Here is a 22,456-nt window from a genome sequence, read left to right as displayed (position 1 = left end):
GAGATGTGGTGGGGGCCTGGGGCGGGATGTGATAATTTGGTATCAGAGTCCAACATTGTTCGTGGTGTGCCGACGAGGATGTCGGGCCCCTAAGGGGGATGGATTGTAAGATCCTACATTGCCCAGGGAAGTGATCCTTATATGTATATTATCATCTCTACCTCGTTTTGGGAGCTCATTGGCTTCGGGTTCCATCGGAACTTCGAAGTTAAGCGAGTAGCGCTCGAGAACTTCCCAGTCGAGCCCGGTGGGATATGGTGGAGGCCCAGACCGGAATGTGGCATTAATTCATTTATCAATATTATAAAATATTATGTCAAAAATATAAGATAACAAGTATAAATAATCCCAACTTTTTTTAATGTAGTGTTATATCCAACAAACCACGCGTTCTGTTGTCTTTGGTTTGCCATTAAGCAACGACTCCAAAAAGCCGCCATCTATAAAATCTCGATTAATAGTATGGGAAGATATTTTGATCCTAGTGTGGAGAGAGAGGGGGAGGACGCACTCTATGGCGCACACGCGTGTGGCCGCTCCATTTGGTTTTGGTGGATGACAGAAACTACCACATTATTAGGCCTTCCTGTGTCTTGAATTCATTGATTGGGAAGCAGCTGAAAAAACCACCACCATTTGAGAGAAAAAGGAGGCAACTTTAACGATCAGAGGAACAAGCAGAAGAAAACCCATCAAACTTATCCAATTTCCCAGGTGGGTTTTTAATTTTTCCTGCTTTTGACTGTGATTTCGATTTGGGTTTTTGGTTTTTGCCTCCATGCATTGAGAAATTTGTGGATCCATAGAGCTCGGTGGATGTTTGATTGTTTTCCACCCTGCCCACGTGTTTTGTTTTTGTTTTGGTTCTGAATCTGATTTGATCTGATTTGGTTTTCTTGTTATTGGGTATGCTTTTGTTTGTTCAGAAGATAAATGGTTGTGTTTGGATTACAGAATGGTCTCTTTGTCACCGAACGACGAAGAAATATGTGGTCACTCAGTGGTGGAGATATAAATGGATGTGCTTGTCGTGTTATAATCTTAACCCTTGATACCAAATCCAAGGGTGGTGACTTCCTTAGTCACTTGACGAGACTCGTTTTGGATTATATGTTAATTGGGAACAAAGTTGTGATGTGATTCTTCAGTTTGATGATAATAATCGTTTTTGTGGTATTGAGCATCTTCTTATGTGCGTGTCTTTGTAGTTTCTCTCATGATACGTCCCATTTGGTGTCCATATACATTGTTGGTCTCTTCAGCTGTATTTTGTCATATTTAAAAGCTAAGGATATGGCATATTTATTGAGTAATGGAAGTTATAGTTATCTGCCAAATGGTTCGATAGATTGTTTTAATTGATAATATCATGGCCGTCTAACTTGCGAGTCTTATTAGCAATTCGGTAGCAAAAGGTTGTTGTTGTTGCTGTTATATTAATGGCTACCACAAGTTGTCATTCATATGTTTTTGAGTGCTTATGGAAGTGGATTTGTTTGTTTTCTTGTAATTGTGGTAAACTTTTGATTGCAAGCAGTTCCACTTTTCTTTTGTTTCACCTCTTTCAGTGTTTTCGGTCTATTTGGTCCACGGAATTGATCGTGGTAACATAGTTGTCTCTTTTGCCATGTGGCGTTCAAGAGATTCTATAAGATAGTGAAATGGAAAACAAACTAGAAGAAGATGATGATCATGAGCCAGGTCCAGTTCCTCCACTGAGACTGGACAGATTTGGCTTCTTAAAGCCAGAAGTTTCTCCTCAAGGTTTAACCAAGAGCAGGTCAGCCTTTGAATATGAGAGGTAAGCTTACCAATTTACCATTTTCTGCTTTTGTTTGGCCATAAAAAGTTCATTTTAATGAATATGAGACTCGAGCAATTTAACATTTCATCCATTCTAATTATATACCGTGGCTCTTCACCGTTTTCAGAGAGGAAAGAAGAGTTAGAAAATGGAGGAAGATGATTGGGGTGGGAGGGAGTGATTGGAAACATTATATTAGGAGAAAACCTCACGTCGTTAAGAGGAGAATAAGGAAAGGAATTCCTGATTGTTTAAGGGGTCTTGTTTGGCAGTTGATCTCTGGAAGTCGGGACCTTTTGCTGATGAACCCTGGGGTTTACGAGGTACATATTATTCTCAGTTGTTACTTACACTGCTCGTCCTTATTTGTGATTATTCTTTTCATATCCTAAGTCAGTGCTTCATCTTGTGCTCTTGTTTCTTTGTGCACGCACATCCATAGTATTAAACTAATAAGTGGTATGGTTGTTGCAGCAATTAGTGATTTATGAGACCTCAGCTTCAGAGCTGGATATAATTCGAGATATATCGCGTACCTTCCCTTCACATATTTTCTTCCAGCAGAGACATGGCCCAGGTCAAAGGTCCCTCTACAATGTTTTGAAGGCGTACTCCGTCTTTGACAGAGAAGTTGGATATGTTCAGGTTTGACACTTTCTGTTTGTTCACTCTTGCACTTAGTTTATGTCAGGCACTGGATAATTTTAAATGGTTAAAAGAATGCAGGGAATGGGATTTCTGGCTGGTCTCTTACTTCTTTATATGAGCGAAGAGGATGCATTTTGGTTATTAGTTGCATTACTCAAAGGAGCGGTCCATGCACCAATGGAAGGTTTATATCAGGTAGCCTTTATGCTATTTGAATTTCTTGATCTTTTCTTTGGCGGTTTGTAGACTAACTAAATGTAATCATGCCCATCATTACTTATGCAAAAAGAAGAATGTTAGTCTGCCATTTTGACCATCTGGTCCACTTCTTATAGTCAAAAGGAACAACAAAAACAAAAGAGATTGAGATGGTATCAGATAAACCAATTGGTCAAATAGGATTTAGGTGGTAAATTGCAAAACTCTAACCTACTGCTGAGCACATTGGTTTCTCATTAGGCAAAGTAAGAGTTTATCCATGTTTTTCTTTCTTTTCAAAGGACATCTTCTCTGAGCGTAGGCCTAGACCTTTGTTTTACTTGCAAGATTTTTCCTTTGTTATTTGCTGGCGTTCTGAGCATTTCAGAGCTCTAATTCTGTTATGATGTCTTTGGTGTCTTTTCTACTCGTTGCATCTATTTGGGGGTTTTGATGACCTTGTTCACATTCATTTTTATCTATACGGATTATGCCTAGAGTAGTTTGTTCGTTTATTATACTCAAACCCAGATATATTGTTTCTCATCGAAAAAAAGGGGATAGTAAAGGGTAAAATGGCTTCAATGCTCTTAGAAGTGTTAGTTTATGCTTGTCATGTAGGTAGGGCTACCACTGGTACAGCAATACCTTTTTCAGCTTGATCAGTTGGTAAAGGAGCACTTGCCAAAGCTGGGGGAACATTTTACTCAAGAAATGATAAATCCTAGTATGTATGCAAGCCAGTGGTTCATAACCGTTTTCTCCTACTCTTTCCCCTTCCATTTGGCTCTTCGAATTTGGGATGTCTTTCTCTACGAGGTTAGTGATTTTTATTGTGTTGTATCTCTCTTTCGAAGTACTATTGGCGGCGGGAATCTAATTTAAAAATTTTCAATTCGTATTTTTCACAGGGTGTGAGAATTGTCTTCAAAGTTGGTTTAGCCTTGTTAAAGTATTGCCATGACGACTTGGTGAGTATATCACAACAGCTTTCTACTGCGCACCATGATAACTAGAACATCACATGCTCATAGACTTTGTTACCGTATTCTCTTTTTGACAGACAAAATTACCATTCGAGAAACTTATTCATGCTCTGCGTAACTTCCCTGACGATGCAATGAATCCGGATACTTTACTTCCATTGGCTTACTCAATCAAGGTTCTTCTTCATATCCATTTCATTGCTTCTATCATCAAAGTTTCTTGCTTCTATCATCATTCACTCGCATATGCATCTTTCGCTGATCTCACTAGGTATCGCGGGGTTTGGAGGAAACAAGGCAGGAGTACGAGAAGAAGAACGGAAAGGAAGGTAAGTCTCCAGAGATTGATAAGCAGTTGGAATGAAGTTTGTGCGCATCTCATCGGAGCACTACATATGCTAAATTAACTTGTCATTCTTTATTTTCCCGGCATGGCAGCGATTGTCTGAAACAATGTACTTTCGACAACATCGCCCTCGATCGTTGTTTGATAGTTGCATTGTTCAAGTCCTTGTTTATGAACTCCCCTGTTCCTGTTACAAACTCAAATGTTGTTAGATGTGAATATTTATTAAGATAGGAAACCAAAAGGATATAAATAAATCTTGTTATTCTAGCATTAATCTTGGCTGCAGTTATTCGATCATCCCCCTGAACTCTGTTTTATCAGTTTTTACTTACGATGTTTGCGGTATCTCTAAGGTTCCGGCTCCTATGTATCCTGCCCCCTTAGTACGGTCTCATGTCGTCCAGCCCTATTTTTTAGTTTATGTCAAGCATTTGGTATGATGCCGGTCTAAAGGGGCGGGATTATTTTGGAATACGAGGCCTCCAGTCTAGTGGTCATCAATCGGCCTATGGTCCGAAAGTGAGAGGGTCGGCCCCTAGCCTAGGCCCGATCTACCAAGTGAAATGAAATTATGGATCTAATCTGATCGAGTGATCTAAGCCGTTGGTTTTGGAACTTTCTAAATTGAAAGCCTTGATCATTTGTAATATATCTTTGATTCAGGGGCAGACTCATTAAGAGGCAAGGAGGTCGGTTGTAAACGTTCATGAATAATTTAGATGCTGTCTTTTTTAAAGTTGGAAGTTTCTCTTCATGCACTTCCACTTGCTTGATAAAATGCTTTAAAAAGGAGTTGCCCTTCTAACTTTTAAAATTATTATATGTCTAAAAAATGTTTGTGAACTTTTATAAGTGATCTCTCGAATAATTTTTTACGAATCCGTCACTGTTCAAAATTTCCCATTGTGACACACAATCTTTTAAATCATATTATTCATTGGTTCGAAGAAGCTAGAAGCGTAATTGACATTAAGAAAAGTTGATGCCAAATATGTGCTTGTAGCAAAAAAGACCGTAGAGCGTTTTTTCAGAATTGATGCACAGAGACACAGCTGCACAACATTACTTGAACCACGTGTTGTTTGACATGCATGCATTGCGTTCCCTCCTGATTTTCTGCGTCATGATAGAACGAACAAGAGGAATCAAAGGCTGCTTTTGAGGTGGGAAGTTGGAATGCTTCCATCTAGAACCAACCCTAATATTAGACATGACTCGTTACACGATTCGAAATGAGCATGAATATGAAAGTTCTTGTTTACACGTTTAACACTGCTCCAACTAATATTGTTGTTATATTTTTGGAAACCAATTTGACACAAATTTAACATATATATAATGACTTTAAATATTTTGTACTCAAAGCTATTTGTCGACGTTTTGTGACCTATCTTATTGAATGATACGTGTCTTTTCGACCAAATTTATTTTTGCCTTTTTAGCTAAAATAGTTTATGGAATGGCATAACTCCTTATCTGAGATTTAAAATTGATATAACTCGTGTCTGAGTTACTCTACCGTTAATCATTTTGGTATTTCCGTTAAAAATCTTATTTAAATTACAAGAAAATGATAAAAAAAATACTCTCAATTTTGTCATATCATTTTGGCCAATTGTTTATTAAATTAAGGGTATTTTGTCATTTTAGTCTTTATTTAACACAAATTTTTCATATAAATACCAAAACGAATTTAAAGTCGTATTGAATTTAACACAAATTTAACGTAGTGACATGTGTCACTCAAAAGTATAGATCGCAGAGAGACCACATAAAATTTTTGGTTCTTTAGATTTAAGCCCTTGCAACTCTTAAACTCTAGACAAAAACCCACATATATTATAACTTCTAAATAAAACCCAAATTTTAAATATGATGTCATGTTGGATAAAAGATGTCCATGAATTTGTGTTTATTTACAAAATCATGCCACCAAATCTCTTATACGTTTCTTTTAGACATTTAAATTGTTTAATATATTTTTAATTTTGTGTGAACTCCTCCAATCCAAAATCTAATTAGATCAAATATATACGGACATATATTCTACATTTATGTATACTAATACCATAAAAAGAAGTAGGTAAATTAATTTGTTACAAATTTAAAAAGTAGGCACATTAATTTTCATGTAATTATACCGTAGATAAATTATTTTCACAAAATCAAACAATAAATATTGTTTTCAAAAAATTAATTTTCATAGTAGGTCATTTTTTTCATGTAATTATACAGTAGGTAAACTATTTTCATGTAATTATAACGTAGGTATAAAATTAAACAATAGATATTGTTTTCAAAAAATTAATTTTCGTAGTAGGTAAATTATTTTCATAAAATAAAACAATAGATATTGTTGAAAATAAACACTAAATTAATTAGGTATATTCAAATTGAAATTTATCATCGAAATTAAAAAAATATATATCCAAATTAATTCCTCCATATAGAACCATATTTCATGGCTACAAGACCTTGCCAAATTCAATGCACGTGATCAATTAAAACAAAATTACAAGAACTTTCCATAATGGCTTAGATGGGGTATATTAGGGATCCAAAAAAAATATAAAAACGGACACTCAAACTTAATTTGGTAAGTTGCTTAGTTGAATCTTAATCATTGAGCTTTATTCGGATAAATATTATATGATGAGCTAGAGGCTAGAAAATATGAGTTTGAAGGGGAAAAGTAAAATTTTGAATATAAGGAATTTGAAGTCGTATATAATTGAATGAACATAAAACGCGACACAAAGATGACATGAACATAAATAAATAAACATGAACTTGGCTCACTGCCACCCCCTAATTCGAATAAAAAAGATTCCTATAATTGTGGCAATTAACTTGCTTTTACGTTAGTGGGTAGGTGTTGTTGGCATTAGTTGCATGCTTTTGCTTAATCATAAGATGCTTTCAAACAAACACAAAGAAATTAGAAGATGCTTAAACCTCCGAATCACGATATTAGGAGAGATGCATGCATCGCCGCAAAATTTGGATGACCATTCGCCCATCTTTATATTCCAAAATTAAGTATCCCAAAAACAAGAAAGTCTTAATTAGTTAATTTGATATTAAGCATTATTAGGAATGTTGGGAACAAATTCTGAAGACAAAAAAAACTTAGTTTTTTATATTGTTATTGATTGATACATATTAAGTTCGAGAATTGCAAATGAGATTCTTTCAAAAGTAGGGCTTGTATGAACTCTTCGTCATCTTATTTTTTTGCATAATGTTTTATAATGTTGACATAGAAATAGTGGTAAAAAAAAATGAGGTGGCAGAAAGTCCATAAACAATCACACTTCTCAAATAAGCTCATTAACATTTCTTGTTAAGCTTATGACAACAAATTTTAAAAAAATTAAGTTTACTAACAAGTAAATTAACGATTGATGTAATTAAAATATTTGATATAAAATAGTTACAAAAAAAAAAAAAAAAAAATTAGCACATCGATACTTTTACAATAAGAAGAATGAGAGTTTAGTTAAATCACATGATTAGCAGTCTAATTTGATATCGAATTCGTCGTCTGATTCGAATCTAAGACTTCTCACTTTTAAATGAAAAAAAATACCATTACACAGTAGTAAAGAGTCACGTTACAAAAGATTTGAACATGGTGTTACATTGCATGTGAAATGTCATAATGAATTAATCAACACACTAATTATTAGAGACACGATTGGGATAGGAGTGAAACAAAATATTATTTAAAACGGCACTAATTATTATTCTTTTTTGGTTTCCGGTCCAAGTGGCGTGGACCAAATTGCGCTTGATTTGATATAAAATTCGATGAACATTGTCATGCGGGCCCACACAGCCACGCAAGACAAGGACCGGTCCCTCTCATTGCGTGTGGTCGACTCACAACCACACCTTTCTTAGCCATCGGCCACGTGTCGCGATGACTCGCGCTCGTCCCCGCCCTCAATCTTCGGACCCCCCCTTTGACGCCGTCGTTTGCTTTAGCAGGTCTTTTCAAAACTTTGATTCCGCGATCAAATGTCCAAACCGCCCCTGCCCGCCTTGTGGACGGCGAACTTCCTATCCGCGCAAACACGGAAGGGCAGAATCGTACGAATAAAAAATTACGGGAGGTTCGTGAGTAGTTGAACAACTCCGCTTGAAGCGGAAAGAAAGCGTGGCATGACCGTAAATAAAGAGAAATATCGTGGCAAACACGTATTATTCAACTATATAACATAACGCTCCCGTAGGGGCTCGGAGCTTCACGAAAACAACGAAGCACCGTTTTTTCTGCTAACAAATTTTCGTGAGCCTCAGTTATTTTTAGGGTTTCCATTTCGCCGAATCCTTCAGATCTTCGCCTCCTCCTTACCAATTTCGTCCCAATTTTCGAATTTCCAGGTACGATTAGGGTTCCATTGTTCGCCTTCGGTTCTCAATTCTATGGTGTTTTAATTCAATTTTTTGTTTTTGTGTAATTCTGATCTTTTTGTGGTTTTCTGTTGGCATTTTCAGGTGTTGATATAGAGATTTAAAGGGGGAATTTTGAAGGAGATTGTAGATTCGGTATTAGATTATAAAAAGAAAAAATCAATTGTAAGTTTGTTTCCCTAATCTCGGTTATTATTTCGATGTTTGATTTGATTAATGGTATGAATATATGAGAAAATATTGTGTTTGTTGCTGGCTTAGGTCAATGTTTTGTTTTTGTTGTTGAATTATATTGAATTGGGGATTTTTCTTCTATTTTCTTGGGGAAAACGTAATGATTTGGTTTAGAACTTGAATCTAGATGTTCATTTGCAAATTTAATAGCCAATTCTATGCGTATTATCGATATTTTCGGTGGGTTTTTAATCTCATATACAGACTACTCACAATGCCTGTTTGTTTTGTGTATATAATTGTAGCATTTTTGTTTATAGGGTTTCATGCTTGGATGTATGATTGTTATTAAAAATAAAATTGGTTAATTAGGCTTTTGGTCTATGCTAATCGTTGTTCATTGGTCTAAGCAATTGGCTTTTAATGAAATTTGCATAGAGGTAACGGATTTGCTAGTTTATTACTTGTGAGGTTATTTGGTGTTGATCCCTTTTCGGTTAATCCTTTCTGCAGGAAAATAACTGAATGAGCTAATGGAGTCCAAAGGTGGCAAAAAGGATTCTAGTAGTAGTAAATCATCGTTCTATGAAGCTCCCCTCGGTTACAGCATTGAAGACGTCAGACCTCACGGTGGAATCAAGAAATTCAGATCAGCTGCTTACTCTAACGTAAGTGTTAGTTTGTGTTTCTTGGTGCATGGATTTCCTGGTTTGTTTTGTATGGATACCCTACTAATATTATCATACATTGTTCTCTGTGCAGTGCGCTCGGAAGCCCTCCTGAGTTGTGTTAAGTCCCAACGTAACCCCGTGCGATCGTTAATACTGCAATCTTACTCTAGTTATTCTGGTCTATTTCTTTTTCCTACTTCTCTCGTTCTCTCGTTCCCTCGCTTGTTATCACTTCGTCTGCTGTTGCATCGTCATTTGCTTGCTTAATTCGAGATGGCTGTACCGGTCTCTGCAATTGGATTTGAAGGGTATGAAAAGAGGCTCGAGGTCTCTTTCTTCGAGCCTGGACTGTTTGCTGACCCTAAAGGCATGGGTCTTCGTTCTCTATCGAAAGCTCAAATAGATGAGATTCTGACACCAGCTGAGTGCACCATTGTTTCTTCACTGTCAAATGATGATCTTGACTCTTATGTCCTATCTGAGTCGAGCCTCTTTGTGTACCCTTACAAAGTGATCATCAAAACCTGTGGCACAACAAAATTGCTTCAATCAATCCCTGCCATCCTCAAGCTGGCTGACTCCCTCTCTCTGGCTGTAAAATCTGTGAGGTACTCTCGTGGGAGCTTTATTTTTCCTGGTGCTCAGCCCTCTCCACATCGTAGCTTTTCGGAGGAGGTAGCTGTACTTGACGGCCATTTTGGCAAGCTTGGTTTGGCAAGCAAGGCATATGTTATGGGAAGCCCTGACAAAACTCAGAAATGGCATATTTACTCTGCATCGGCGGAGTTGGCAAGCTTATTGTGGGGTTCACGCCAATCAGGCCCTACCTACACTCTGGAGATGTGCATGACTGGTTTAGACAGGAAGAGGGCTTCAGTCTTTTACAAATCCGACGCAAGTTCAGCTGCTGATATGACCGTAGAATCCGGCATCAGAAACATCCTCCCGCAATCCGATATATGCGACTTTGAGTTCGAGCCATGCGGCTACTCCATGAACTCAATCGAAGGGAATGCAGTTTCTACTATCCATGTGACACCAGAAGACGGTTTCAGCTACGCTAGCTTTGAAACAGTGGGCTATGATTTCAAAGATGTGAACTTGACCCAACTGCTGTACAGGGTTCTGGATTGCTTCAAACCAGCTGAGTTCTCCATAGCCTTGCACACCACGAGCACCGCAGGCGAAGATCTTAACGCTAAGTGCCCTCTGGACTTGAAGGGATACTGCTGCGGAGGAAGCAGCTACGAGGGTTTGGGGCTGGGTGGCGCGGTCATGTACCACAGCTTTGTCAAGGACGACAGCGGTTCTCAGTCTCCAAGGTCGATTCTGAAGTGCTGCTGGAGCGAGGACGAGAAGGACGAGGAAGTTGAAGAAATAGGTCTGGCAAAGATCTAGTGTTTGATTGTTCGTGTTTTTAGTATAAATAAAAGTAAAAACAAATGTGACTGGGGTTATGTTGCAATTATAGTAGACGCAGCATGCTGTGTCGCTGCAAGTTTAGTTTATGATATTGTCAATAAACCGGATCTCGGGTGGCAGCTGATATCCGTCGTCGTTATGAGACTTCCTGGATGCACGAGTCTTTGTTGATGTACCTTTTTTTTTCTCAATAAGATGAATATTATTGTCATCTATTTAATTTCTTGTGTTATGACTGGTTTATGTTATTTATCAAGATTTTTCTTCTTTAAAATGGGGACCGGTTGATGGTTTCGTCAGATAGTCCTCTATTTTGGGGTTGGGCAAACTTATAGAGGTATTTCAATCTCTTTTTGAACATTATTGTGTGATTCACCAGTACCAGAAAAAGAAACGAGCCTCTCTAGGTAGTTCATGCATCATATATTAATGGCCCGATCGAGACGCCTCCGGTGGATGTGGATCTGTTCCATGGAAGTCTTGAGAAGACGTTACAATCGTTGCGGTTGGGTTGGCATGAATAGGGAATGCATATAAGTCATACACATTTTGCCACCCATTGCCATGGTGAGGAGTAACCATCTCTTCCCTCAAGGAAGCATCCTAGCTTCTAAGCTTCTTGTTTTGAGGAATGCTAAAGGGGTTTCTCTTGAAAGTGACTCTCTATGGATTCTGTCATCTCATAATTTAACTTCAATTCTCGTGAACATTATAAAACATTGTGCTGCAAGCATGAGGTGACAAAGTTAAGAGAGTTCCCTTAGCATCCATCTTGTTTTTGGTAGAAATTTGTTGGGCATTTGGGTTGTAAAAATCCAAGGAAAGACATTAGGTGCACTCCACTATTGTTGAATGCATCCCTCATAAAATATTACTTATACACTTTAATATAAAAACACTATTTAGACCTCGTAAGATTATGAATACAGCTCAAAATCATTTTTAGTGTATATTATTTTCTTCAACCTCTCGAAGCCACTCTCATCCGCTATTGAACTCAACGATACAATTCATTGCAATGTCATTTATCACATATCAGTTTGTATTTATAATATTTCATTCGATTGGCTAAAATCTCTTCAGAGAAAATTGAACGGGTTTGCTTTTGATATGATGGAGTTTGCTGTTGCTTGTTTGGTGTATACAAAAAACAAATATTGAAAACCTCATGAAGCAACTTAGGGCAACTTGTCCTATTCCTCACATTATTTCTCCTTACTCGAGCCAATAGAAGTAATAGTCTTCAATGCGATGGCTTGATGATGAATTGATGGTGGGCACTTCTGAAATTCTCTTGAACAACCTTTTGAATTCACTTGCTAAGATTGGAAAGGTTCTATTCTATTTTTTGCAGATCTTGGTTTGCATTCGATGTTTTTGATCCAATTTCTTCAAATACAAAATCTAAAATCCCTAATTGATAGAAAACTAAACACTCAATTGACATAAACCCAGATGTTGACAAAGAGTTTGAGCGTTAGGTGTCTTATTATTGTGTATGTTGGGTGTGAGGGTAGTATTGGAAAAAAATGTGGGGTGTATTAAGATAAATTTTGGTTCAAAAGGTAAAAGTGGGATTTATTAATGACTGATTTGGTATTGTTGTGCTTTGAAAAAAAAACTGCTTCAGCTGTGCTGTGAGAATAAGCTCATTTTAGCTGATTCACGTTTTCAATTTTTTTTCACCCAAAACTGTGAAAATAAGCTGTTTTTAAATATTTACCAAACACCTTTTTGAGCTCAGTTTTTTTTTATACCCACTTTTTATAAAAGCACCTTAGTACGAAACCAGTACTAAGTATGTGGGTGTAGTCAAGAAAATGTGAGGCGTGAATAAAACAACCCAAGACATCTCAAACGAACTTGGAAAAATTAAGCTGCTAAATTTGACTTGAAAAGGAAAACCAATAGGCATTAAGCAAAACCTTGGAAGAGGTCAAGCAGCCCTTCATCATTGCATGTGTTGAATTTGTACCTGTGGAGAAGTTGCCCTGCTAAACCTAACTAGGAATCATAGACTTTTAAGACAAGCATCGTTGATTTCGACTCGTCAGAGAAGACGGAAAAGGGACCGGAGGCCAATTTGTCTAAAAACAATGAATGCGTTGTTGGCAGTCGATGAATTCCAAAATGTGAAAAGAATTCAACATGGATGTCACTTACATTTGATAAAAACAAGCGGAAAACCAAGTAGTGGGCGCAAAACTGTTATGCAATGTGCATTGTACTACTCATGTCTCGACATTATGAATGAGAGCAATTGATTCCTGGCTTTTCTTCGTACAAACTTTCGGGCGTTCAGTAAGGTCGAAACTTCCTAGCCGCTCTTAACTGCTGTATCCGCTTTTTATCTTGCTCAAACTTGCTCTGGAGCATCATAATTTCTGCAAGGACGGATTGTATTAGTGCTTTTCTGTTTTCTGCACCGCTTTAACTAACAAAAATACATATATTCAAGTTCTAAAATCAAAACCCTTCGTGTGTGAATTATGAAAGTTAAACAGAAACTGACACCAGAAGCGTATGTAACATGCCATTGCATGCTCGTTATGGGAGTGCTTTTGAGCACATGCAACATTTTCAGCAAACGAAGTGTAGTTTTTCAGGTTAATAAAAGATGAGCTTTATATGTAAGATTAACATACCATTCCTCTGAGCTTCTTTCCTTTGGAACCGGTAAAAATCTAGCCCAACAACTTCAGTTTGTTTCTTCTTGGCCATCTTGTCCTCCAAAGCAGCCTGGGCGACAGACCCTACTGTAATTCCACTCTCAGCATCCGTGGTCTTCTTCCTTCCTTTATGATGTACTACAACTGTCCATCCTCCCTCTGCAGCACGGGCTTCTCTCTCTTTCTTTTCCTGTATGTGCCACACACATATGTGAACTTATACACATTTGATCAATTGGGAAGTTACATGCAGTGAATATAAACAGATGGACATACACAAACCACACAATATACCATAAAAATAGATTATACATTTCCACGTTACATGGGCATATATGAAGCGAGTTCAGAGGCAGGAATATGCGGCATACATCCATGAAGTAATTATGAGGGCCATAATTCAAAACAAGGAGAAACAATAGAGCAAGCACATCAGCTAACACATTATGTGTTTATAGATGGCTCAATACATGAAAGTGTTTTTATGATGATCAAGTATGTGCAAATTCTTAAGACGGTGCGAGCAGTGCTATTAAGAGTGAAGGTTCCAATCGCTGGTTTGAATGAAGATACTCTAGTTGCAGGGTAATTGTAGCATTGAAGAGGAAAATTACCTGTTCCAGTTTTTCATCATGTTCAACCATAAACTGATCGATTCTTTGCTGCAGTTCCTTCAATCCAGGTCTACTTTGATGGTATTCCGTAACCCATTCTGTGGATTCAGAAATTCTCAATGAGAGATAAACTATCACCATATGTTGACTTTCGTAAATCAAATAATTTGAAGCTTATTATCCATATGTATACTGATGGGTGTTTGTCGGCTTTAGAATATGAACCGTATACACCAATGAGCATTTTGAAATGAGTAATTCTTACTTTTCATTCCTTTCGAAGAGTCCTCATCCCCCGAAGAAATAAGGTAAACATCAGCCTGATCAGCTTCTACTTCCGTTTCCATTGTCTTTGTGGACTTTGATGAATCAAGATCCCTCTTTTTCTTTTTCAAAGCTTTCTTGGACACGCCTACATTGACAATTATCATTACTAAATGTAGAATAGCACTGGTTGCAATGAAACTGTAAGAACTCGGATACAAAGAAATGTTCAAATTCAAGAATCGTACTTGGTATTCCTCTTGAGCAGATCTCCCGACCAGCTTCTATTTCCTTTTCCAGTGACTTCACAAACTCTAATGGATTACGATCCTTCTTTTTCTTTTTCTTAGCTTTCTTTGACTTACCTACAGTAAAAAGAAAACCTCAATGAGCTCTAGACCTTACAAGTACAACTGCAATAAAAGTTCCATCCAATGACTCGATGCTCAGATCAAACAAAAGCTGCCACTTTACCAACTTCCAATTTCAAACCCTTACCAGCCTCAGTGAACACTTCACCAATTTCAATCTCTTCCTGAGTTTCGAATCGGCTCTGATTGGCAACTCCATCATCTAATAGAAAGAAAATTAGATTAATTAATTAATTAAAAGCAGCAGGAAAGGATTCTACAGTTGACACTTCAAAAGCACCCGAGCATTTTCATACAACTTGAGTGAGAAATTGAAACCAGTGACCTTAGGTTATAGAAAAGAAAACAACTCTGACTTAACATTCTTATCATAACAAAACAGAGACAGGCAAAGATATTGGAAATTTACAAACTTCCAACACTCACCCCCAAAAAGGTACTTGAATGCACAAGGACACGATTAACAAATTACACAATACTGTGGTTCCCCTGCACACAATACGCTATACTGCTACCAACTAGTGGCAACTTACCATTTATTTCATTACAATCGCCATCAGTCTCCGTATTTGGGTGATCATTCTCGCTTTCCACAGCTACATAATTCTTCGCATTCTTTATTTTCCTTTTCTTCGTTAGTTTTGTCTTTTTCTTATCTTTGGCTGATTTGGCTGAATTATCTACTGAAACAACAAAAGCAAACCGAGAACATAGAGTTCATTCCAAATCTATAGTCCTAACAATGTACTTAACTCATAAGAAACAGAAACCCAATGTACCTTCAACAGAGACTTGGACAACCTTTTGAGAGTCAGCATCGCTTTCCTTCGCCCTTTTTCTCTTTCTCATCTCTGCCGATCCTAACATTTTATCTGGAAACAAATAAAATTGCAAAATCACAACTTATTTATACTCTGCGCCCTAACTTTACACATACAGAGAGCAAAAACACTATGCTGGCAAGGACAATTACCAAATTTCTGTGTCTCCACAAATATGAACAATTACACACACATCTACTATTTTTTAAGTGTGTAAATTCCATAATTTCCAAATGTATGTAGCATCTATTTTATATCATTTTATTCATCATCCAAAACAAATTTCTAAACAAATGAGCTTTCAATTTAAACATAAAGTTTATCAAGAACCCCAAGTTAGAATCAAGCTAAAACAGTAAAACAGTAAGAAAAAAAATATTAAATTTATATGAAATGTGACAATACCCTTTTCAACAATCTCCAAATTTGGCTGGGCAGCCTTCTTGCTCTTATGGGTCTTCTTCTTGTCCTTCATTCCCGTCTTTCTGGGTGGTTTTCCGTACCCGGTTCGCAATTTCCTCCAGAACCCGACTTTCCTACTCTGAGACTCTGCTTCCTCTTCCTATATGTAAATTTTTCAGGAAACCAATGCAGAAGAAGAAGAGGGTTTTTTGGGCAGAGAACAACGAACAAAAAGATTACAAAAAGTTGGAAACTTTGGAGCTCCGCCGATAGCTGGTATCGAATGAAGAGGGGGAAGGAGGCTGTTGCCGCGGGCGTTGAGGGCTTTTGTGTCCCTCGACGACTTGGGTTTAGGGTGTTTTTTTTTTGGGTCTACAAAATTAATAAATTAGTTTTCAAAAAAAAAAAAATAATAATAATAATAAATAAATTTAACCTGTTTGTATTGTAATTTTCGAAAATATCAGGGGCTCCCATAATATTTCAGAATTTTACTCTCTACCCCCTTGATTTTCTGTTTTTTCATTTCATTGGTTTGGATGTCGGCACCCATGGTTGTAATTTGTGAGGCCAAGACGCGTCGAGTGGACATGACGGGGTGGATGGGGCTAGAATAAATGGGGCTTGAGTGTGATGTTTTTGTGACTTTAACTTATGGGAATATTTTTGTTCATCATTCTTAAGTGGTGATAATACTTACTACTTTATTTATCGTAACTTAGATTGTTGAGGATGTTTTGGACCTTTTAACTCCTCAAATCACTTCAAGCTTATTTTTGTCATTTCGTCTCCTTTTTTAAGAAAAGGATGGACCGCATAAAATTCTCTAAGCTTGCAGTTATTAAACTCCACGTTAGTGAGCCTAATATATATATTTTTTAGTAGTTCACCTAAAGTTTTTGAAATGAATACGATATGTTTATTAATTAGCCAATATTTTTAGGTTCGTACCCAAGAGAAGTAGAGGACTTTTTAAAAGGAGGTCAAATGTCCAAAACCAATTTATTTCCTCACCTCCTAGTGTAAGTATATCTTTGTATAAAAACAAAAACTTAAAAACTTGTGAAAATGAGGTCAAAAGTCTGAAATAACACTTATGTGCAAGGCACCAAACTATTTGGATGGAAAACTTAAAAAGGATTAAAGTGAGATGACAAATTAATAATTTCAAAAAATTGTTATGATAGATCGCGTAAAATTTTGTTCATACGACAAATATAAAAGAACATATAAATTCATATAACGCTTCAAAAATTTTTTTTAGTAAAGATATTTACACGGTTTCTCTATCAATAATGCATCACATGACCACCACATACGTAATGTTCTAGGAGACAATAGTACATTTTTGTCCTAAAGTCTACAGAGTAAAGTCTGTTTCAACAATCTCATTGATGAAAATATAATCCCAAATAATCAATAATATGACCGTTAAAGTAGTGTCCATTCACAAAACTGTCAAAACCCTATGAATAGCAAGTGAGCAACTACCACAGCTTCCTGGTCAGGAGGCCATCCAAGTGATAACGCGACACGTGTTAGTCTCCAGAACGATCTCAGAGCAAGCCAGTGAATAACTTACGCGTGGCATCACACGTGTCGAGCATTCAGCTGGTCAGAAACCCTATATAAACCTATGTCCGTCTGAGTAATTCATCATCAAGCAAAACAAATTCCATCTCTCAAAACCTACATTCGATTTCCAAGTGTTTTTGCTCCAGTTTCCAACAAGAAGAAAATGGCTGACAACAAGCAGAAGATGAGCTACAACGCTGGAGTGGCCAAGGGCCAAGCTCAGGTAAACCCTAACTCATCTCCATTTTTCGTTTTGAAACTTACTAGCGTTTCAAAATAGTCACACTGCACTCGTTTCTTCTTTGTTTTTACGATGGGGGTGCATATATGATCGACTATTTTGAAGCGTCAATAACAGTTTTCGTTGCGTTTTCTTTTGCTTTACGATTGATTGTGCATTGAGATTGATCTGTGTGTGTTGTGCTGGATGATTTGGGATTTGACAGGAGAAGACCAGTACAATGATGGACAAGGCCGGCAATGTCGCCCAGTCTGCCAAGGAATCAATGCAGGGTGCTGGCCAGACTGTGCAGTCCACGGCACAGGGTGCTGTCGAGGCAGTCAAGAACGCCACCGGCATGAACAAATGAAGCAGGAACTATGGAGCCTCTTCTTAGACAGCTTTGTTAGTGGTTTAAGTGTTTTTAATTTCTTGTTTGTTTGCAACAAAGGGAGCTTTAGCCCCTCGTCGTCGCAGTTGCAGGGATCGATGTTGTCGAGCTCTCATTTGGGTGTGTGCTTACTTAGTGCACACATGGTTTATTTGTTCAGTTTTCTTTGCTTTTTTCTTCTGTTAATGTTTGTCTCTCCTTTGAACAAGGAAGAGGGGCTCCGCTTGTTGTAGTTCTCGCCTAATTAGTTCATGAACTGTTTAATTATATCTTAATCTTTTACTTTTATTCCAATGCTCATCTTTATATTTTCATGATATTAAGATAATTAAAGTGTTGCTAAAAGGCATTGGTCTTTGCCATGAAAATAAAATCAAATTTGGATCCTTTTTACTCTCTTTCAGAAGGCTCTAGGCCCTTTAATAACAATCAGAAACCTGACAATAAAAAAAGAAGAAAAAAAAAAATGAAATGAGGATGAATAATAACACAGGTCAAAGAAAGAACAATATTGATATAGGAGGCTCCGCCTATATCAAAATTCAACTGTCCGTGTAATTTGCTTGGGAGGCGGAAATTTGCTCAGGAGGCTCCGCCTCTCAAGCTCAGGAGAGGATCCAAATCCAATACCCATGGCTCCGCACTGAACAACCAAGCTTTGAGCAAGTTGGAAGTGGCCTCAAGGGAGGTGGAAACATGGATTGCTATGGAAGGATTAATGGCCATAGAATTTTTACTTGCAACAAAAAGCCGACGTCACTGGTTGCTTGTGTTACCAAAGTCCGCTGAAAGTGTCACGGGCTAACATACATTTTGGTACTCGTCCCACTTGTTTAATCTTGTGTTTGCAATGATCGTTCTTTATTTTATTTAATGGTTTTTCATTTCATCAGAAAAACTGCATAGTTTGATAAAATTTGGGATTTGGAAAGGAAATCTGGAACCTTGAAGGGGAATTTTTTTAGCAGTAAGCATGATGCCGGTGAAAATCTTTACTCAGGTGATGTTGAAGAGCTCTTACGTCAATTGAACATGTGGTGAAGAACAAGGTCACATGACGGTTCAGTTAAAAACCATCACAAAGCCATCTTCAATTAATTAAAATTTCAATGAACAATTATGTGAAAAAATGAGTGTAGAAACCCAGAGAACGAAAAAAAGGAACGATTTAAAGTATTTAAATACGTCATGAACAAAATCTTCTTATGATTTGTAAAAGAAAAACTATCAAACTAAATTAGATAATTAAGAGTAAAGTAAGAAGAAGAAAAAACAAAAATTACAAGAAAAATAAGTAAACAATTAAGTGTATTGGAGACACAATACAGTACATTAAATGTTTTATTATTATTATTTTTTAGTACATTAATATTTTTATATTAAAACGAGGGAGAATTCGATTAAACTACACAATGAACAATCCAATTTGGTAACAAATATTCTAATAACTTGAACTTTTAACTTGGAATTTTCTTTTAAGTAACTGTGTCTGATTTTTTTTCAGGCACCGATGCAAGTGGAATTTGAAAACTAAACGAGGTTACTTTTGGTATTTCACAAACGTTACTATTCTATCGAGAAAAAGCTCTTCCGAAAACCCTAATCTCCTCTCTCAGACGCAAATTCATCCTCGTCGCTACCTCACCCGGAAAACCCTGATCCAAGCGATGAGACAGCAATGGCGTTTGCTGCTCCTCCGAGCTCACCGCCGCCCTCCGCCGCACGAATTCATAAAACCGTCGTGCTCTCAGGTAAACTCCCAATTCAATCTCCATTCACTTAGCTCTTTCACTTCTCTGTTCCACACTGACACTCTCGACCCAAAGCTTTCACCTTTGCTGCCCATTTTCAATTCCCAATTAGCGAAATCGATAAACTCTAGAAACCCCTTGTCCCGCAGCCTCTCATCAGAGCCGGCACTCGAGCTCAAGGACTCCGATCATGGAGTTGTAGCTGATATTTTCGCTAGTCGTAAGGGTGCGGATGAGATTAGGAAAGAATTGGAGTCGAACAATGTTGTGATTAGCCATGAGTTGGTGTTGAAGGTTTTGACGAGCCTCGAATCGAGCCCCGATGTGGCGAGGAGGTTTTTCGATTGGGTTTTGTCATGTGAAGGTGAGAGATTGAGCTCCAAGTCGTATAATTCGATGCTGAGTGTTTTCGGGGTTAATGGGTTTGTGAATGAATTTTGGGATTTGGTTGGTGTTATGAAGAAGAAAGGGTATGGTGTGTCAAAATGGGTGCAGGATAAAGCTTTAGAAAAGTTTGCGAAGGATGGGTTGGATGGTGATGTTGAGAAGTTGAGAGCGGTGTTTGCAGCGGGGTCTACTGACAATTCCCCGGATAAGATTTGTTCGAGGGTGTGTAAGATTGTTAGAAATGAGGTGTGGAGTGAGGATGTTGAGAGGCAAATACGGGATTTGAGTGTTGCATTTTCTAGCGACGTGGTTAAAATGGTGTTGGAAAGTCTTAGTACAGAGCCAGCAAAAGCACTGATATTTTTTCGGTGGATGGAGGAGACTGGTTTGTTGAAGCATGATCAACAGACTTATAATGCTATTGCTAGGGTATTGGGCAGGGAAGATTGCATAGATAGGTTTTGGAAAGTTGTTGATGAAATGAGGAGCAAGGGGTATGAACTGGAGATGGAGACGTATGTTAAGGTTTTAGGGCGATTTTGTAAGAGGAAAATGATGAAGGATGCTGTGGACTTGTATGAGTTTGCAATGGCTGGCGCAAATAAGCCTTCGGTGCATTGTTGTACCTTTCTGTTGAGGAAAATAGTGGGTGGTAAGCAGCTGGATATGGGTCTATTTTCTAGAGTTGTGGGGATTTTTGCAGATAATGGGAATGTGCTGACAGATTCAATGCTCAATGCAGTCCTTAAGTCTCTGAATGGTGTTGGTAGATATGGACAGTGCAATACGGTTTTCAAAGCAATGGAGGAAGGTGGACTTGTAGCTAGTGGTGGTTTACAGAGTAGGATTGCATTCCGGCTTAGTAGTGCTGGCAAAAAGGGTGCAACAAGTGAATTCATTAGTGATATGGAAGTTTCTGGGCGCAGTTCAGATTACAAGATATGGTCGTCCTTAATCGAGGGTCACTGTGTAGCTGGTGCTCTCGATAAGGCTTCCGATTGTTTCCAAAAGATGCTTGAAAAAGAGGGGGCTGCCTCTGCTGGTTATGCTTTTGATATATTAGTAGATGCATATTGCAGAAAGAACAGGGCCATAGATGCATACAAGTTACTCAATGATTCGGTCAATGAAAGGCAGCTCGAGCCATGGCATACCACATACAAGTTGTTGATAAGTAAGTTATTGGTTCAGGGTGGATTCAAGGATGCTCTGAATATTCTGGGTATGATGAAAAATCATGGATTCCCTCCTTTTATTGATCCATTCGTTGAGTATGTATCAAAGTCTGGAACAGGTGAAGATGCTTTAGCTTTCCTGAAGGCGATGACTTCAAAGAGGTTTCCATCTACCACCGTCTTTCTCAATGTATTTGAAGCTTATTTCAAGGCTGGACGGCACAGTGAAGCACAGAATTTCCTTTCCAAATGCCCAGGCTACATCCGCAACCATGCTGATGTGTTGGATCTATTTTATTCTGCTAAATCTGGAGAACGTGCTGCTCCCACCGCGGTGGCTGCTTAGGCTTTGTTAGACTGTATCTTGTAATGTCTTTCACGACGATAATGTAGCAGAGCGTTTGTTCGGAAAATTTTGGTTTTGAATATTTCCTTTGCTCCTCTAGTATTGATGATTGTGGGAGTATTTTCGACTTTTTTGGTGCCTGGAAAATGAAATCAATTGTATTCAAGTTCCCAAAGGTTCTTTCTTTTTCATTTCTTATCAAATGACCAAGTTGTCGATGTGATCACATCGATCTAATGTGCCTCGCTCGATTAGGCTTCCAAAAGACATTACATCTCCGTTGAATGCTACCTCTTGCAAATATCTATTCTTATTTTCACCAATGTTTTTGAACTGAAGTTACATTGACAATAGCAACTTCTTGTTCCTTTCCAAGAGGTTGCCGGAGAAGCATCGGTTCACAGTGGCAAATTTTTATCTAGGGTTCTGGAGTAAGATGCCCTATAGACCTGTCCCCAAAATTATGATTTTTATAATTTTAAAATGTGAATTTACAAAAATGCCCTTCGAGGCATATACGTTGACTTATGTTAACCCTCTTGTTGTGTCATGTAAGATTTGTTTTCTTGGCATATCCTCATAGTACTTGTTGCTACGAATGCATGGGCGCAAACAGAACATGATTTGGAGTTATAATGAAGGAGATATTAACGTTTAAAGTCGGGGGTATTTTAGTAAATTGATTATTTTCTAGAAAGCTCTAGATTTTTGAAGCAAAATCTGGAAAGCCACGTGTGTGTTCCATAGTGAATGAAAGGAGAAACGGACGGTTGGGAGAAGAGATAAAGGAGAGAAATAAGGT

The 22,456-nt window shown here is 37.8% G+C and overlaps 5 protein-coding genes and 1 non-coding gene across 10 annotated transcripts; 5 read left to right on the top strand and 1 right to left on the bottom strand.

The window, feature by feature from the left end:
* The first annotated feature begins 438 nt into the window (after positions 1-438).
* Positions 439-4,259, top strand: LOC137739139 (uncharacterized). 4 transcript variants are annotated; one of them, XM_088700259.1, is made up of 9 exons: positions 439-714; positions 955-1,801; positions 1,932-2,127; positions 2,279-2,449; positions 2,531-2,647; positions 3,272-3,469; positions 3,562-3,621; positions 3,714-3,812; positions 3,908-4,259. In XM_088700259.1, the coding sequence occupies exons 2-9, from the start codon at positions 1,662-1,664 to the stop codon at positions 3,998-4,000; spliced, it is 1,074 nt and encodes a 357-aa protein (XP_088556385.1). In that variant the 5' UTR covers positions 439-714; positions 955-1,661; the 3' UTR covers positions 4,001-4,259. The 4 variants fall into 4 exon arrangements, with proteins under 4 accessions (XP_088556385.1, XP_068334745.2, XP_088556386.1 ...); XM_068478644.2 differs by having other exon boundaries at positions 463-714; positions 1,569-1,801; XM_088700260.1 differs by having other exon boundaries at positions 492-714; positions 927-1,801.
* A 3,756-nt stretch (positions 4,260-8,015) lies between these two features.
* Positions 8,016-8,566, top strand: LOC137739027 (uncharacterized). The gene is made up of 2 exons (XR_015966517.1): positions 8,016-8,371; positions 8,486-8,566. It is a non-coding gene; the product is annotated as an uncharacterized LOC137739027 (transcript).
* Positions 8,567-9,346: 780 nt separating this feature from the next.
* On the top strand, positions 9,347-10,888 carry LOC148694064 (S-adenosylmethionine decarboxylase proenzyme-like). The gene has a single exon (XM_088699985.1). It carries the CDS (start codon positions 9,520-9,522, stop codon positions 10,642-10,644), a length of 1,125 nt encoding a protein of 374 aa, XP_088556111.1. The 5' UTR covers positions 9,347-9,519; the 3' UTR covers positions 10,645-10,888.
* Positions 10,889-12,750: 1,862 nt separating this feature from the next.
* On the bottom strand, positions 12,751-16,166 carry LOC137739972 (ribosomal RNA-processing 7 protein). Of its 2 annotated transcripts, none has more exons than XM_068479736.2 (9): positions 15,813-16,166; positions 15,366-15,458; positions 15,120-15,269; positions 14,714-14,788; positions 14,464-14,580; positions 14,217-14,363; positions 13,952-14,049; positions 13,314-13,527; positions 12,751-13,052 (listed from the first exon to the last, which is right to left on the bottom strand). In XM_068479736.2, the coding sequence occupies exons 1-9, from the start codon at positions 15,880-15,882 to the stop codon at positions 12,967-12,969; spliced, it is 1,050 nt and encodes a 349-aa protein (XP_068335837.2). In that variant the 5' UTR covers positions 15,883-16,166; the 3' UTR covers positions 12,751-12,966. The 2 variants fall into 2 exon arrangements, with proteins under 2 accessions (XP_068335837.2, XP_068335838.2); XM_068479737.2 differs by having other exon boundaries at positions 15,120-15,266.
* A 1,282-nt stretch (positions 16,167-17,448) lies between these two features.
* On the top strand, positions 17,449-18,262 carry LOC137738908 (stress-induced protein KIN2). The gene is made up of 2 exons (XM_068478379.2): positions 17,449-17,607; positions 17,831-18,262. The coding sequence occupies exons 1-2, from the start codon at positions 17,548-17,550 to the stop codon at positions 17,972-17,974; spliced, it is 204 nt and encodes a 67-aa protein (XP_068334480.2). The 5' UTR covers positions 17,449-17,547; the 3' UTR covers positions 17,975-18,262.
* Positions 18,263-19,551: 1,289 nt separating this feature from the next.
* On the top strand, positions 19,552-21,829 carry LOC137741128 (pentatricopeptide repeat-containing protein At3g02490, mitochondrial-like). The gene has a single exon (XM_068480928.2). The coding sequence runs from the start codon at positions 19,663-19,665 to the stop codon at positions 21,652-21,654; it is 1,992 nt and encodes a 663-aa protein (XP_068337029.2). The 5' UTR covers positions 19,552-19,662; the 3' UTR covers positions 21,655-21,829.
* The last annotated feature ends 627 nt before the right edge of the window (positions 21,830-22,456 follow it).

This window comes from Pyrus communis, chromosome 9 (genome assembly GCF_041283825.1).
Source record: "Pyrus communis isolate YQ-2024b chromosome 9, ASM4128382v1, whole genome shotgun sequence".
NCBI lineage: Eukaryota > Viridiplantae > Streptophyta > Magnoliopsida > Rosales > Rosaceae > Pyrus > Pyrus communis.
Note: the sequence above shows the minus strand (reverse complement) of the source record. Positions and strands in the feature narration are given on the sequence as shown.